The sequence below is a fragment of the Biomphalaria glabrata genome, chromosome 8 (assembly GCF_947242115.1).
Source record: "Biomphalaria glabrata chromosome 8, xgBioGlab47.1, whole genome shotgun sequence".
NCBI classification, from domain to species: Eukaryota; Metazoa; Mollusca; class Gastropoda; family Planorbidae; genus Biomphalaria; species Biomphalaria glabrata.
The window spans coordinates 8,134,567-8,151,044 of NC_074718.1; the positions used below are offsets into that span (position 1 = coordinate 8,134,567).

Consider the following 16,478-nt stretch of genomic DNA (forward strand, 5'->3'; position numbering starts at 1 on the left):
TTGTGATAGTTGACTGTGTACATAGTCTAGTGCTGCATTGTTTGTTTTGTGATAGTTGACTGTGTACATAGTCTAGTGCTGCATTGCATTGTTTGTTTTGTGATAGTTGACTGTGTACATAGTCTAGTGCTGCAGTGCTTTGTTTGTTTTGTGATAGTTGACTGTGTACATAGTCTAGTGCTGCATTGCATTGTTTGTTTTGTGATAGTTGACTGTGTACATAGTCTAGTGCTGCAGTGCTTTGTTTGTTTTGTGATAGTTGACATTGTACATAGTCTAGTGCTGCAGTGCTTTGTTTGTTTTGTGATAGTTGACTGTGTACATAGTCTAGTGCTGCAGTGCTTTGTTTGTTTTGTGATAGTTGACTGTGTACATAGTCTAGAGCTGCAGTGCATTGTTTGTTTTGTGATAGTTGATTTGACCTTTCGTTCTCTTCCTATCAACAGCCCGACCCCCCAATGTCTCACGGGCGACTTTATAGGAAGATAAATCCCGACTCGGCCAGGAATAGACATGGGAGAAAACATTTTGGCGCGAAACTTCAGCCCAAAGATGTACGATTTTTTATTTTTATTTATATTTTGTTTGTTTGTTTAAGATGTAAATTCTAATGGGATAAAACTAAGAAGCTTTGTTTAATTAAAAATAAGTAAATAAAAACTTTCTGTCCAGAACAAGAAATAAATTAGTACCAAAAGTAGTACGCCAGGTTGATAAACTTGTTCAACCCAAGAAACTTTGTACCAAAACGTATTGAAGTTTGAGTCCCCCATCCTTTCCCCCCCCCCTAAATTAAACTTGGAGCCCAGGTTAATGTGCATATTTGTTTAGAACAAATGAAGTTTGCGCCCTAAAAACATTGAACTGTTTTCCCCCAAAACTTTGCTTCCACAACCAACTTGCTTTCGATAAGCTTTGTTTACACACACACACAAAATCAGCTTGTGCCAGAAAACGTGTTTGCCTTTTGCCTAATTCTGATCAGCTTATTTGCCTTTTGCCTAATTCTTATGAACTTGTTTGCCTTTTTTCTAGTTCCATTTTTTTTTTTTGCTAATCGGCCTAAGTTTTTAATTTATTTGTGCTAATAATAATATATTTATATATTCTACACCCAAAACCTACTAATTTCAACCAAAAAAAAAACAGAGTTCTACTTTTTATTCTGTCTCTTTAGCACCCTTTTCATGAAAATGAATGTTTACATATTAATCCCCAATATAAATAGCCTAATCAACCGACGCATGGAAAATCATATACGCTTTGAAACAATAAAATCCAAGCATGTCAAAATGTAAAATTCTTCAGTTTCAGTCTAAGAAACTTTATTAGTATCATTGATCTGATTTTGAATAGTCTCTTCGAGGTGTATTGATCTTCTTTCTTTCATCGATCTTTCTTTTGCCCAAGCTTCATTTTGTTTTTGCTTGTTTAAGGGGCTATATACAAGTGGCGTAGCTTGGGTGAAGGGAGGGGGGGGTCCGAAATCCCCCATCGCCCCTAATTAAGGGGACACCAAAGTGAGTGTCCGAACTTCTTTTTACATTAAATATTAAGCCAATGCCACCGTTATCTTGCTATTTGTTTTATGTAAATTCGTGACCATGTTGCATGTTTTCCACACATTACACTTGTATATTAAGTACATTATCTCATGTCATGATGTCGAATGTCAAAATGCAGAGGCCCATAAAGAAACCAAGCAGCCCCGGACCCCCAAAATTCATTGCTACACCACTGGCTATTTGAACATTACAACTGCATCCCTCTCTCTCTCCAACAGATTTCGAAAGAAAAAGAAAATAAAAACAAATATCTAATAACAGAATAGGTCACCAGTTTCCACAACCATACCAATGCCAATTAACCAAATCAAAGACTCGATCCAACAGAATACAGAACAGAAGCATTAGAAACAAATTATTCACACAATTTGACACTTATCCCGAATAATTTGATCAAAAACCTTCAAATTTTTTAGTCAAGCACTGAATGCAATCCCCGATTTTCCAATAGTAGCCTGATAAAGACAAGAATATTCTGTATTATAAACTTCTTGATAAGCTACGTGTATATATATGTATAGTGCATACGTATGTTTGTTATCTATCGCCTTCCGTCTTACTCAAAGACTATATATAGTCTGTGGTCTTACTTTATTCATGCTATTATTTGTTTCATTTACCAAAGACTTTAGAAGCAATTTGCAGAGACTTTGATGTACCAATGTACAGCCGGTCAAGTGAAGGTTTCAGGACCATGTCCTCAGAATTCCCGCCAACCTATGAACGCGCCATGAGTGATAACAGCGAAACACGTAAGTAGTTTCCCCCTAAATACATTTTCTTATCTTATCTTATATAATACAGACGTTACTTCAAAAAAGAAGATGATACATTTTGGATACTAGATAATTGAAGTACTTTTGCTGAGCTTTCCAATGATGTATACATTATTGCTATATGTCTACGTTTGCTCTTATTTCCTATATAATATATACAATAATCTAAAATTTGATGGCTTCCTTGTTGTGTGGTCATTTGACAGTCTTTTGGTGGATTTGACAGTGCTGGTTTCGAGCCCTGCCCACTGACATCTCCTGTTGTTCTGTGGGAGGTTTGGGCTAGGAAGTAATCATCCTCAAAATCTTTAAAAAAAAACATCCTAAACATTTGTTAATAATACAATATCTGGTCTAATTACGAATATAACAGCAAGCAGATATCTTTCTTACTTCTAGATCCCAAAGAACTGCACAGCGCATTAATGTTACAGTCATCCAATTCTCTTGTAAAGACTCCATTTGTGAGTGATGCTCAGGAGAAGTGCAACATTGTTGAATACAGTTCTGGCTCAGGCTCTGACACAGACGATGAAGATTTTGTAGCTGTTGATAAGCAGCACTTGTTACGGGAGATTGAGACTCTGAAGAAGCAGCAGGAAGAGATGAGGCGTCTGCAGGAAATGCATGACAAACGTCTGCAAGAATTATTGGATAGAGAGGTACTTCACATGTGATTTTGTGCAGGCTAAATTTTCTTCCTTCTTAGTTTTCTCTTTGAATCATTACTTGGTTTTAAAAAAAAGATTGCTCATGTAAACAAAAAAATTAATCTTTTGCGTATTGAATACCCAAGAAAAACCAGAGATAAATACATTATTTTTAAATGCATGCTTATTTAGAGTGAAATAGTATCAAATGTTTTAATCATCATTACTGTACACAATTGTGTAAGTTATTCTCCTTATCTTTCTTCTTTAATGCTTCTGCTATTTTGCAAGTTGACAAGAGTCCCATTCATGCTTTGGAGGTGGGGGGAGGAGCACCACTCAATAGCGACCATATCTCCTCTCATTATTGTAATGCTTATCTCCTGTTAGCTTTAATTGTACTTGATCTGGGAAGTGGGAGAAATAATGTGTGAAATAGTTTGACCAGACAGATGATGTGAGTTATACGCTTTGTAAAAATGTAAATTAAACTTTCATCTAGCCCAAGGTTTTTATCCTAAAACCTTTTCTCTTAATTCCCAGCCGTATGTAAATCGAAGATTGGAAACCATACGACAGAGCACCAAACAGACTCATCATGTGGCCACTCGCCAGAAATTGTTGTTTCACAAAGAGGTAACAATATAGAATACACTTGTATTCCCTTCCAAAAAAAAAAAGTCAAGCTAGTAGTATTTCTTTAGTTACTTTTTTTTTAAACGGAGACAACACCTTAGTTGTTCAATACTCATGAGGCACTTCAAAGATTTGCTTGGTGAGTATAATGACAGGGAGGTGCGGTGGCTGAGCGGTAAAGCACTTGGTTTCTGAACTGGGGGTCCCGGGTTTGAATCCTGGTGAAGACTGGGATTTTTATTTCGGGATCCTTTGGTGCCTCTGAGTCTACCCAGCTCTAATGGGTACCTGACATTAGTTGGGGAAAAGTAAAGGCAGTTGTTCATTGTGCTGGCCACATGACACCCTCGTTAACCGTAGGCCACAGAATCAGATGACCTCCTTTACATCATCTGCCCTATAGACCACAAGGTCTGAAAGGGGAACTTTACTTTTTATAATGACAGGTTAGCTAATTTAACTAATCATATAGAACTTGATAAACTTGTAGTCATCAGAACTAAAAACGTAAACAAAATGTGGAGTTTGTATTTCCATCCTGTAGGAGACATCTATAAAATTCATTAATGTCCATAAAATCCATTTAGTTAATACACTCATTAATTCCATAGACTATACCTATAAAATCTATGGTAAGGCTCATAAAATTCGTGGACAAATCCTATAAAACACATGGATCAAATCTCATCTGTCCCTTGACTTTTATTATAGGGGTGCTATGACAATTCACGTAACCAAGCCTCTCTACTTTTCAGCAGCTGTTCTTAGTAGGATATCAAGAGAGAGGCCGGTCCATTCTTTTATCTTTTCCATGTTAAACATGGATAGGCCAATTAAATTTCATTTTTGAGCTCCACAGCTAATGCCCAGGTATTCATCCCATTTCCATGAGATGATCCATAGTTGCTTCGCGACTGAAGGAGGCTGTGAATGAAATACCTTCACATCTAACAATTAATGGCTGCCTGTTCATGGTGTCTGCACTCTAGACTGTCACCCTGATTAGGGTTTAAACCTGCCTGCTGGTATCCTGCTGGATGTTTAAGCAAGATGTAATAATGTTCAATTCTAAAGGAACATCCCAAACATGTAAAACAAAAAAATTCACTCCCTATTTCCTCAAAATTTTAATGCATTCAGCTCTCACTCTAAATATCCATCTTGTCATGCCTAGCCACAAAAGAATACATTCATAAGGATGGAATTGTATGCTAACTATATATCTGTTTTGTCCAGGGAGGAATGATGTTGGCCCAGGAACACATCTACGTCCAGCTGGAGCAGCTGTATGAAAACCTGCATCGGATGAACTACCCAACCAAAACAATCCAGTCGGTGCTAGGCAACAACCCTCAAGACACTTACTGTGATGCCAACTCTGTTACTGAGATCAGCACATTAAGACTGGAGAACAGCATACTAAAGAAAAAGGTACCTTGATATGAACACTATACTTTCTTTTGATTTCAGCTGAACTTATCAGGGTCTTTGTGCTATGTCATTCTGTTTGCATTGAAAGTACAAAACAGGAATTTTTAACATGAAAAACATTTTAAAAATTATATCAATTAGTTTAGATCAGTCATATAATTAAATTAGTAATAGATCTAGACCAAAACAATAAATATGTGCGATAAAAAATATTTTTACCTGTGGTTTTTATATAGGGCCATTTCATGCTTTTAGCTTTCTGGACACGCTATCATCCTATCACTTGTCTGGACCAGTTGGGAAAATTGGGAAGGGGTGAAGAAAGAATTGGTTTCTAAAAGCATTTTCAATAGAAAAAAAAAATGGGAACAACTTGAATTCGTGGCTCACCCTGCCTCGGCTGATGTGCTAACCACTCTGCTAGTGAAGTACTTATAACTAGAGAAGATTATATAGTTATACATTGTTTGTTTCAACTTAGAGCAGCTATATAAAGGGGACCAGTTCACCTTTAACCACCACTTCACTCAAGTACAATATATTTCCCTTTCTCAGGATACAATAGCAAATTAATTAATTGTCAATAGTTACTAACTAATTGGTTAATTTTTTAATTGATTCTTAGGTTGTCAGGTAAAAGAAATAATCGTGCAAAATTTCAGCTTGACCCAAGATTGGGTGTCAGAGAACAAGTACAAACTTTTTACCAGACAGACAGAGTGAGTTGATATAAGATTTGTAAAAACTTTAGAATAGCAATCTAGAATATAAAAGTCTTTTTGCGAAGTTTCCTTAAAAATGAAGATACTTAGAAGATATTTGAAGAAATTGTTTTAAGTGGCTCAGAATTTAATTGCTGCTCTATTCCCATTATTAGTCAGTTCTTTTTATAATTCACTATTATTACATAGAATCATTATGCTTAAAGAAGTTTTTTTCTTTCTTTTTTTATTTTTATTAGAGCTAACCAATGCATGAATATACCTACTGTTATGTACATTATTATGATTGGCAGCCTGGTCCTGTGTTTGGCCCTTTAGACTGTCATCACAGTGGTCCCTAGTTTGAATCTTGCCTTGAATCCTTCAGGAAGCTAGGACTGGGGTGTAATATCTTTATTTCTTCTAAACTTATATAAAACAAAACATAATGTTTCATCTTCATTAAAAATTTACCCAAATTCTAAAACTTAAACTTCTGTTAGTTGCATTCCTTCAACCTGTTTTTAATATTATAAATTTTTAACTAGTACATGCAATGCATCATTCCATATATACACACAAATATCCTCACTCCATAATAATAAGAAAAGATGATAACCGAAAAGGTTACAATAAGTGGGAGCCATGTAACATTTCACTAAGTAGGCCACAGGTTCTCAATCTTTTTTACCCTACAGTAAAAAATTGCCCATAGAGCCCTAAGTGAAAAAAAAGCTAAATAAATTATTAGTAGTCCCTTTATAAATTACTAAGTTTTTGGGATCAATAATTAAAGATTAAAACTTAAATTTGAGCCCTAACATTATAGACTTTTAAAAGGTGAAGGTTGGACCCAAAGACATCTTAATTTCTAAAAAAAAAAAAAAGATATTTCGCTTAGGTTCTAGCACTAATTAGGAAACTTTTGAATAATTCTATTAAGTTTCAAAGAAATTCTATAGAGATTTTCTTAATAGAACTAGAAAATGGCAAGACTTTTGTTGTAATGTTTAAATAAAGTATTAAATAAGACGATATCTCATTTAGCTAGAGCAATTAAAAATACAATAAACATGCATATTAGAAAACCTGTAACAGGATTTCTTATATATGATATTTGTATATTCTATTCATTGTTCATTAAATCTTTGTATTGTTTTAGCTTTTAAAAAGACATTTCAAATATAATCAATGGAGCATATATTATGTAATACTTTTATCAATAGCTAAATTGGCAAATCATTTTTCTTTTCTTTTTATTCTTCAGGTAGCTGAACTGGAAAAATTAACCAAACCCAGTGCGCTGCCACGAAGATGCCCCCCTCCACCTTGTAGCCGCGGACATCTTCAGACTAGCCTGGGACAAATACAGGCAAAGTCAATGTCCAATTTATTGGACATTGATAATAGTTCAAAAGAAAAATTTGTTGCAGGTAGGAGCTTAATAACTACTTCAATTATTTTTTTTTGTATATTAGACTTTAAATTATTTTTAAAAAAAAATTGAAAAAATAGAATTTTGGTTTATTTTATTAACATCAATCATTTAGGTAGGCCTATATTTTAAAAATAAAGTTAAAATAGAATTGCTTACAGTATTTTTGTGATGAATGGTAATAATGGACTAGCAGAAATAATCTCCATTCTGAAAATTTCTCTTTCACAAGTATAAATAAAATAATAAAATTAAAATGAAATAAATTATTTTCATATTAAAAGTATATTTTTTAAATATTTTTTAATGTGAGAAAATATTATTATCCATTAAAGTTTTGCCATTTTTTTTAACTTTCTCTAAAATTAGCTAATATAAATACTTGAATAGTCTAGCCATTTCAACTCCCAGTGGCATATTACATCTGTGGAGATATGCTTTTCCCTTTGTAACATATTTGACTAAAGAGGCCAATCCTTGATACACAGTGGCAGTCACAATGATATCAAAATAGACTTAAATTTCATTCATGAATGGTTTAACTTTTCATTAAAATTAACGTAAAGTACCCCTTTCAGATCTTGTGATCTATAAGGCAGATGATGTTAAGATCATCTGTTTATTTGGCCAATGGTAAACGAGCATGGTGTTATGTGGCCAGCACAATGACCAATCGCCTTTACTTTCCCCAACTAAAGTCAGGTACCCATTAGAGTTGGGTGGAATTCAAAATCAGTCTTCACCGAGATTTGAACCCAGGACTCCAGGTTCGGAAGCCAAGTGCTTAACCACTCAGCAACCACCACCCCCTAATTTTTCATTAGTTTACTTCTAAATTTAGCAAATATTTGATTCCTGAATGGTTTTCACCTTCTTAATATTATTTTTATACAAAGCTTTTATCATCTCACTGTGTATGTTGTTTTTTCTCCGACACCCAATCTCAGATCAAGCTGAAATTTTACACAATTATTTCTTTATCTGACAACACAAGAATAAACAAAAATTAACTAATTAGTTAATTAAATATGGGCAATTAATTATTTTGTTTGATATCTTTAACAAGGAAAGAAATTGTACTTGACTGAGGTGGTGGTATAACTATACAATCTTCTGTTTTTCTACACACCTTACTAGCAGTGTGGTTAAAATGTCAGCTTTTAAAAAACGATTAAGGTCAAATTCATCGAGATATTCCTTTCTTCCCCCCCTCCCCCTCCTTTTCTCAACTGGTCCAAACAAGTAATAGGATCACAGCCTATTGAGAGATCTAAAAGCATGAAATAGCGCTAAACAAAAACAATCGCACAGACTTATTATTGTTGGTCTAGATCTATCACAAACTTAATGACATGGCTGATCCAAACTAATTGATTTGATTAGTTGTTTTTTTCAAAGAGTATTTTCAATGCATTTCTTATTTTGTTCTAATCATTCTCCTATGTCCTACTGTGAGCTATTTGCCTAATTCATAATCTCTCTCTACATGAATGGAATGTTTTGATTGGTCTCATAGGTCGGCCCACCTCTCCTCCGCCACTGCCTCTGACTCCACAAGAAATCAAGCCAGTGGAGGTGACTTTCAAATGGACGATATCTGACTACTCAAAAAAATTAAGCAATGAGAAAATCACTGGCCGCAAAGAATGTTCAAGTCCCTTTTTCCTGTCTCATTGTGGTTATAGGTAAGAGCACTGTTTTGGCTTTTCTTTCTAGCGCTATATTTTAGTGCTGTCTAACTTTTATCTACCTGAGGGCCATATGAATTTTAGACATACAACATTGCACTGGCAGTACCAATGCTATAAGTTGTTGAGACCAGTACAAAAGATTCTTTGCAGCTTTATTTTTAAATAATAGAAGATTCCAGAATCTTGTTTGATGCGATTTTTATGGAAATATTTTAAATGCCATTTAAATCCAGTAATAATAGTCTGAGGTGCAGTAGCTGAGCGGTAAAGTGCTTGGTTTCTGAATCGGGAGTTCTGGGTTCAAATCCTGGTGAAGACTGGGATTTTTAAGTTCGGGATCTTTGGGTGCCTCTCTAATGTGTACCTGATATTAGTTGGGGAAAAGTAAAGACAGCTGATCAGTGTGCTGGCTACTTGACACCTTCGTCACCATGGGCCACAGAAACAGATGACCTTTACATTGTCTGTCCTATAGATCAGAAGGTCTAAAAGAGGAACTTAACTACTTTTAATAGTAGTCTAGGTTTATCTCAAGGTTTTAGTGAGATTGATTGGTTGTATCCACTTTATAGATGGCTGTCTTGTCATGTGGTGTGCACTCTGGACTGTCATCTCAATGTTGCTGGGTTCAGACCCTCCCCACCACCATGACTCACAATCTTGTGAGAGTTTTCGGCTAGGATGTAATAATCTTAAATTTCGAAAAAAACATCAAAAACATGTTAAACAAAACAAAACTTATTAAGAAGAGAAGGTATTAAATCTATTGTCACTTCAAACATTCTATGATTGGTTAAACCTTATATCTCGTTCTTTTTATTTTGGTCAACCAGGTGTCAGCTAGAGGCATATCTAAATGGCAATGGAACAGCTAAGCACAAATGTATTTCTGTCTTCTTGCGGATTATCAAGGGTGACTATGACCGGTATCTAAAGTGGCCAGTCAACTTACACCTTGTGGTCATACTGGTTAACCAGTCAGGTTAGTGAATCATTCTCACCAAGTTGAAGTTTACATTTTATATGACTAATCTGCTAAATGTCATATAAAATAATTGAACTGTACATTTATGTACCTCCATTCTCATAAATTAAAAAAAATTGTTTTCATGTACTTTGTTGAGATTTAATGAAATAATATATCAATGTATTGAAATGTTTTTACAACTTTTTCTTAACTGTTACATTAAATTTTTTTTTTTTTGCTTTTTTTTTAGTAAGAAATAGAAGTAATTATCATATATTTTATTTTTAAAACATTTTATTGTCAATGCTTTTTATTTTTTACTTCCTAATACTCAGTGTTGATTTTGTAAATTGATTTATTACATACTTTGCATTGGATCTAAATAAGTATCTGAAGTAAAATTAATACCAACTCAACATCCCTAATAATAGGCAGTATTTACAGACCACCAAATTCTAGTTTAGAATACATGCAGGAACTATGTAATCAGATTACTACACTTAAAGAGACAAATAAAAATGCAGTTTTTTGGATTATGGGTGATTTCAACCTACCTGATATAAATTGGAAAACACTAACCATAGATAAACACCAAAACCTTAAGGACATAAATGAGCTTTTTATAGAAACTTTACACAACCTAAGTTTAGATCAAATCATTAAAAAGCCAACTAGATTAAACAACACATTAGATCTCTTCTTAACCAACAGACCTGGATTAGTAGTTGATTATGAAATTATCCCTGGTCTTTCAGACCATGAGATCATAAAAATACACAGTCAGATAAAAGCAGTAGCCAATACAAAACCCAAAAGAAAAATCTTACTCTGGAATAAATGTAACCTAACACAACTACACCAAGCTGCACTAAACTTTCAACAAACATTCTTATTAGAAAAAGACATTAACCAACCAGTCGATGACCTCTGGAATTTCATTAAAAACCATCTTAAAAGCATTATAGAAAATCATATACCAACTAAATACACATCAAACAAAATAAATAAATGCTGGTTTAATAATAGACTAAAGAAGCTTTGTAAACAGAAGGAAAACCTCTATAGAAAATTTAAAGAAACTAATGCAGAAAGAGTTTACAAAAAGTATATAAAAATTAAACACTTAACCCAAAAAGTAAGCAGACAGCTGCAGAGTGAATACATAAACAATGTAATATCTAAAGATAACAACAAAAACCTATGGTCATACATTAAGTCTAAGAAAATGGAAACAACAGGCGTAGCGCCATTAAAAGATGAACATAACATAATACATAATGATAATGAAACTAAAGCAAACATTCTAAACAAATACTTTGCATCAGCATTCTCAGCCCCAGGAGACAAAGACATATTACTGAATTTGAACCAAGTAGACAACATAGAAGATATAGTAGTACAAGAAAATGGAATTCAAAAACTATTAGCCAACACCAAACCAAATAAAGCTTCTGGACCTGATGGTATTCCAGCTAGATTACTCAAAGAACTAAGTAATGAGCTGGCCCCAGTGTTCAAAATACTCTTTCAGGCTTCACTTAACCAGGGCAGAGTACCAAAGGACTGGAAAGAAGCTAATGTCACCCCCCTATTTAAAAAAGGAGAAAAATCTGACCCAGGAAACTACAGACCAGTATCACTTACCAGCATCACATGTAAAATCCTAGAACACATAATATGTAGCAACATCATAAACCACTTAGACAAACATAATGTCCTCACACCATACCAACATGGCTTTAGGAAATATAGATCATGTGAAACACAACTAATAGGACTAATTGATGATTTTTCAAAAGGTTTAGATAATAGTGAACAAATAGATGCTATCTTACTAGATTTTTCTAAGGCTTTTGACAAAGTTCACCACCATAGTTTGCTTAAAAAATTAAAATATTTCGGCATTAATGGTCCACTGCATCAGTGGATTAAAGACTTTCTGATAGGGAGAGAACAAACTGTAATAATAAATGGCTCTAAATCAACACCGATAACAGTAAACTCAGGTGTACCTCAAGGTACAGTCTTGGGTCCACTACTATTTTTAATTTACATAAATGATTTACCAAATTGCATTAGTTCAGGAACAAAAGTCAGATTATTTGCAGACGATTGCATAATATATAGAACAATAAAAACAACACAAGACACAGATATTTTACAAAGAGAATTAGATGAATTACAGAAATGGGAATCAAATTGGAGCATGTCTTTCCACCCAGAAAAATGTCAGTTGTTAAGAGTAACAAAAAAACTAAAACAAATTAATTCCACTTATCTTATTCATGGCAAACCAGTATCACAGACTAAAAACGCAAAATACCTAGGTGTTATAATAAATGAAAAACTATCATGGAATCCACATATTGATGAAACTACAAAAAAATCAAACAAAGCATTAGGATTTATTAAAAGAAATTTCTATAAATCAAATAAGAACATAAAACTAAAATGTTACTTAACCTTGGTTAGGCCAATAATAGAATATGCATCCTCCGTTTGGGACCCCTCAACCCAAGAAAACATTAAAAAACTGGAACAGACACAAAATAGAGCAGTGAGATTCATAACAAACGAATATTCACATTTGACTAGAGTAACACCTTTAGTAAAATCACTAAATTTAGAAAGCCTTCAGGACAGAAGGCTCAAAAGTAAAGTAGCAATCATACATAAAACACTGAACCATAATCTTCAAATACAAAAACAAAATTTAATAAAATACTCTGAAAGACACAAAGATAAAGGCACATTCCTCGTCCCATATGCTAGGACAAATTTGTACAAATACTCCTTCTTCCCTAGTGCTATTAGAGCATGGAATGGGTTGCCTGAGCTAGCCAGGAAAACCAGTGACTTGGCAGAATTTAAGTCATTGGTTAATATGCATGACTAAATGCAAGACGCGTAGGACGTAATCATCTTCTTTTTTGAAGTAACGTCTGTATTATATAAGATAAGAGATAAGATAAGAAGCTTTTTACTATACCTATTTTTTTTATGTTTTTCTTTAAGTTATCAAAATTTTATTTTATTGTTCTTTTTGTATGTTTAGGAAACCAACAAGACTCTTTAAAGGCAGACGGCAACCAGTTTCAATACCAAAAACCCTGTGGAGTGGCAGAAACTGAGTCAGACTGTTGGGGTCTGATTGAATTTGTCAGCCATAAGTTGATGCAGCAGAGAAGATACATCAAAGATGACAGTATCGTCCTTAAATGCAGGATCATGATTCTTCCAATGTAGCCTGTTCTGAAGGAATAGAAGAAATGAGCTTGCATCGCAGGAACGTGTTGAAATTTCACTTTGGAAGCTCAACACTTTTTCTAATGTATTGCCAAGTATATTAAAAGGTTTGGTAGTAAAATCTTCAAAATCTGGCATTCATTTTACCAGTGTACCAGCAAGTATAACTTGTTCAAGCATCATTGACTTTGGAAGTTTATGAAAGACAGATTAAAATTTGAAAAATTTTGAGAATCTCGACTCTTAATGTGAATTTGATAACGCTTTAATGAGTGGCTTTTATTATTGGAATTCAGAATTGTGGCATGCCTTTAAGCCCCATGAAATTGGGTGTATTGACAAGGTGTTGAACTATCAGCTCCTGTTTTCAAGTAATATGCTACTTAGATCAGATGGATACCAATTTATTGAAATTCTGTGCCAGTGGAGGCCTTTTAATGCTGAAAAATTTAGGAAATGCTATTAGCATTAAAAATGCTTCAGTATCTGGTACAAATGTACATTATTCATGTTACTTTTGACCAGTTTTCGCTCCTTTTGTTCTCTGCAACAGTGCCTCTGGTGCTCGCTCCAAGGTTCCAGTATTTATTTCTAGTTTGCAATCTCTTAGGTTGTACTATAAATATGTCAGAGATAATCTGAGGGAGCTATTTTCTCTGGCCCTTTTAAAGAGTTTTCTTCTCTTTTCTGTGACATGTTTTTATTATGCAAGTTTCTTTTTTTTTTTTTTAATAAGGTAAAAAAATATTTTTTCCCTAAGTTCATAAATCTTCTGCTCAATGATAGTTGTTATATTTATTTAAAAAAAATGAAATATATTCTTCTTATAAACATTTTCTTTGCTAATAGTGCTGGTTACTTATGAATATTATACCAATGTCATTATTTCTTTATTTATCTTACATATTAACTCAGAATAAGATGTGGTAATATTTTCAGTAATGAGACAGATCTGCCATTTTTGTAGCAGGTGGTAGAACAAATATTGTTGGGAAACAAATATTTATTTGAACAGGTTGAACTCACTGCTTGAGTCATAACTTCATGTTTACAGCGAATGTTGAATGTATTATAGTGGACCAAGATCCATTGTACACGATGTCACTTTTAGAAATATGGAGTGTGTAACCTTGGTTAAGCGCCAATTTTTTTTTTTTATTTTAAAATAGGTTCCTCTTTGCATCTCGCAAACCATATTCATATCATAACATGTCTTACTGGTGAACTTGTAATAATCTAAATGATATTTTTTTTCAAAATTTTATCTGTGCTTAATTGACATAACATAACAATAAGATTTAGATTTTAAAAGTTCTTTAAAGCCTTTTATTTTCAACAATAGCTCACTGAATGTAGGTGAAAGATATTGAATTTGTAATTTTTAACTATTATATTCAGTAATCCAACAAGATGCAAGATGAAATTGTATTTAGACATAATAGCAATATACAGTGATGTATGGTGACTTGTATATATCTATATTGCTGTTATTTGGTATTTTCTTCTTGTTTTATGGGAAGAAAAGTAAAGCAGAAAGAACAATTAGATTGTAGGGATCTAAAAATACATGTTTAGTCCTACTCAAGAACTCAAGTCATTTCAGGCTGCCTGCACTCTGGTCCTGATTTTGAACCCTGCCCACAGTCAATCCTGCAGGGGGAATGTCCACTACTATAACAATTCAAATCTAGTGTGTTGATGTTTTGCTGTCACCAAACTGCTCATGTTATACAATTATTGTTTGTCTCATCAGCTTTGACTCACACTTACTGGCGCTGGTTGTCAGTTTATATATTCCACCAAAATCTAACAATATATCATTTTGTATATGATTCAGATTGTCAACATGATGGTCCCGAGTTCAGACCCTGCCCCTGTTCATCCACTGCCCCTCATCATTCCCTGTCCCTCGTCATTACCCGCCCCTCGTCATCCCCTGCTATCCTACAGGTACCATCTATTTTGTATACCATGGGGGGAGGGGTATATGGGAGAAGATTTCTGTGATGCTTTTAAGTGCTCAGCAAACAAATTCAGCATGAGTTGGGATTCAAACTCAATCCCCTTGGTAGGTAGCCAGGTGGTTTTCGCCCTTCAGCCACATATGCCACATATGACATCGTTATTAGTTGTTATTAGTTGCTTTGGCTTTATCATAAGCTTGATTGTATATTCTCCATTCATCTACATTCTACATGTATACTGCTGCTCAATTCATTTGGATATATACTGGTGTTCATTTTATTTTGATATATACCGGTGTTCATTTCATTTAGATCTATACTGGTGATTGTATGAGGGTATTTTATTGCTTACTATTGTGTAAGAAACAATCTTGAATAAACATATCTCTAAATTAGTGGGCTTTTTTATTTCTTAACTGTAAAAAAAAAATTTTTAATTACCAAAAAATTCAAACAACTTTTATTTCTATTTAACACTTTGCTAGCATTTAGAGGGAGCAGTAAAGAGCTTAACTCTCGAACTGAAGATCCAAGGTTCGAATCTCGGTGAAGAATGGGATTTTTAATTTCGGGATATTTGTGAGCCTTTGAGCTCATCCAGCTCTAATGAGTACCTGACATTAGTTAGGGAAAAGTAAAGGCGGATAGTCATTGTACTGGTCACATGACACCTTTGTTACAGAAAACAGATGACCTATAGACCACAAAGCCACTTAGGCTTTGAAAATTGGCCCTTTAAAGACTTTGGTTTTCAGTTTAGACCTACTTGTGCACTAAGATATACCAACAGTTGTTATACTGCTACTGCACACAAAAAAAATAGCAAGAGATCTAATACTGCATTCAGAAATACCAACAGATCTAATTATAATAATCAGGCTTGTCTTTGAGTCTGAAGATTAATGAGGATTGCAGGTATTTCACGTGGATACTCAGTCCCAGCTGCGACCTATATATTTTGCCACAATCTACGCAGACATATAACTTGTCCGCTGGTGGTCGATTTGGGTTCCTCTTTTCCCCGTCTATGTCTGTCATCTGCAGTCTTTTTTGTTTTGGTCTCAAATGTGAAGCCGGCGGCCTTTGTAAAAATTTTCAGCTGCCTTATTCGGAAGTAGCCTGCTGCCAGGTGCTCTTTTCTATGTAAGTCAAATCACGTTATGGCACTTTAGCTGGTCTTTAAAGCGGTGCCTATGGGCACCTCTGATGCCGACCACAAATTGCTCACCGATAAAGATTGCTTTTTGGCTTCCGGTCGTCCCCCAGTGTAGATGTCCAATTATAAACAGTCTAACTGTCCAAACCGGCATTCGGAAGAACATAGCGATTTGTAGTACGGTCTTGTGAGTATTGTCCTTGCGTAGCGCTGACATCTTTGGTGAAAGCGTTCAAAAAGTCATTGTTACTTTCTGTATA

At 34.3% G+C, this 16,478-nt stretch overlaps 1 protein-coding gene across 6 annotated transcripts in view; it reads left to right on the plus strand.

The window, feature by feature from the left end:
- LOC106080042 (uncharacterized) overlaps positions 1-15,457 on the plus strand; it is a 49,584-nt gene extending 34,127 nt beyond the window's left edge. For 3 of the 6 annotated variants that reach the window (XM_056037983.1, XM_013241330.2, XM_013241329.2), the window contains 9 exons: positions 447-554; positions 2,191-2,317; positions 2,741-3,003; positions 3,535-3,627; positions 4,864-5,058; positions 7,027-7,192; positions 8,711-8,879; positions 9,719-9,867; positions 12,908-15,457. In XM_056037983.1, the coding sequence (XP_055893958.1) occupies positions 447-554; positions 2,191-2,317; positions 2,741-3,003; positions 3,535-3,627; positions 4,864-5,058; positions 7,027-7,192; positions 8,711-8,879; positions 9,719-9,867; positions 12,908-13,098 (1,461 nt within the window). In that variant the 3' untranslated portion in view covers positions 13,099-15,457. The remainder of the gene's footprint in view (positions 1-446; positions 555-2,190; positions 2,318-2,740; positions 3,004-3,534; positions 3,628-4,863; positions 5,059-7,026; positions 7,193-8,710; positions 8,880-9,718; positions 9,868-12,907) is intronic. The other 3 variants (XM_056037984.1, XM_056037986.1, XM_056037985.1) reach the window with 1 other exon arrangement.
- Positions 15,458-16,478: the final 1,021 nt, after the last annotated feature.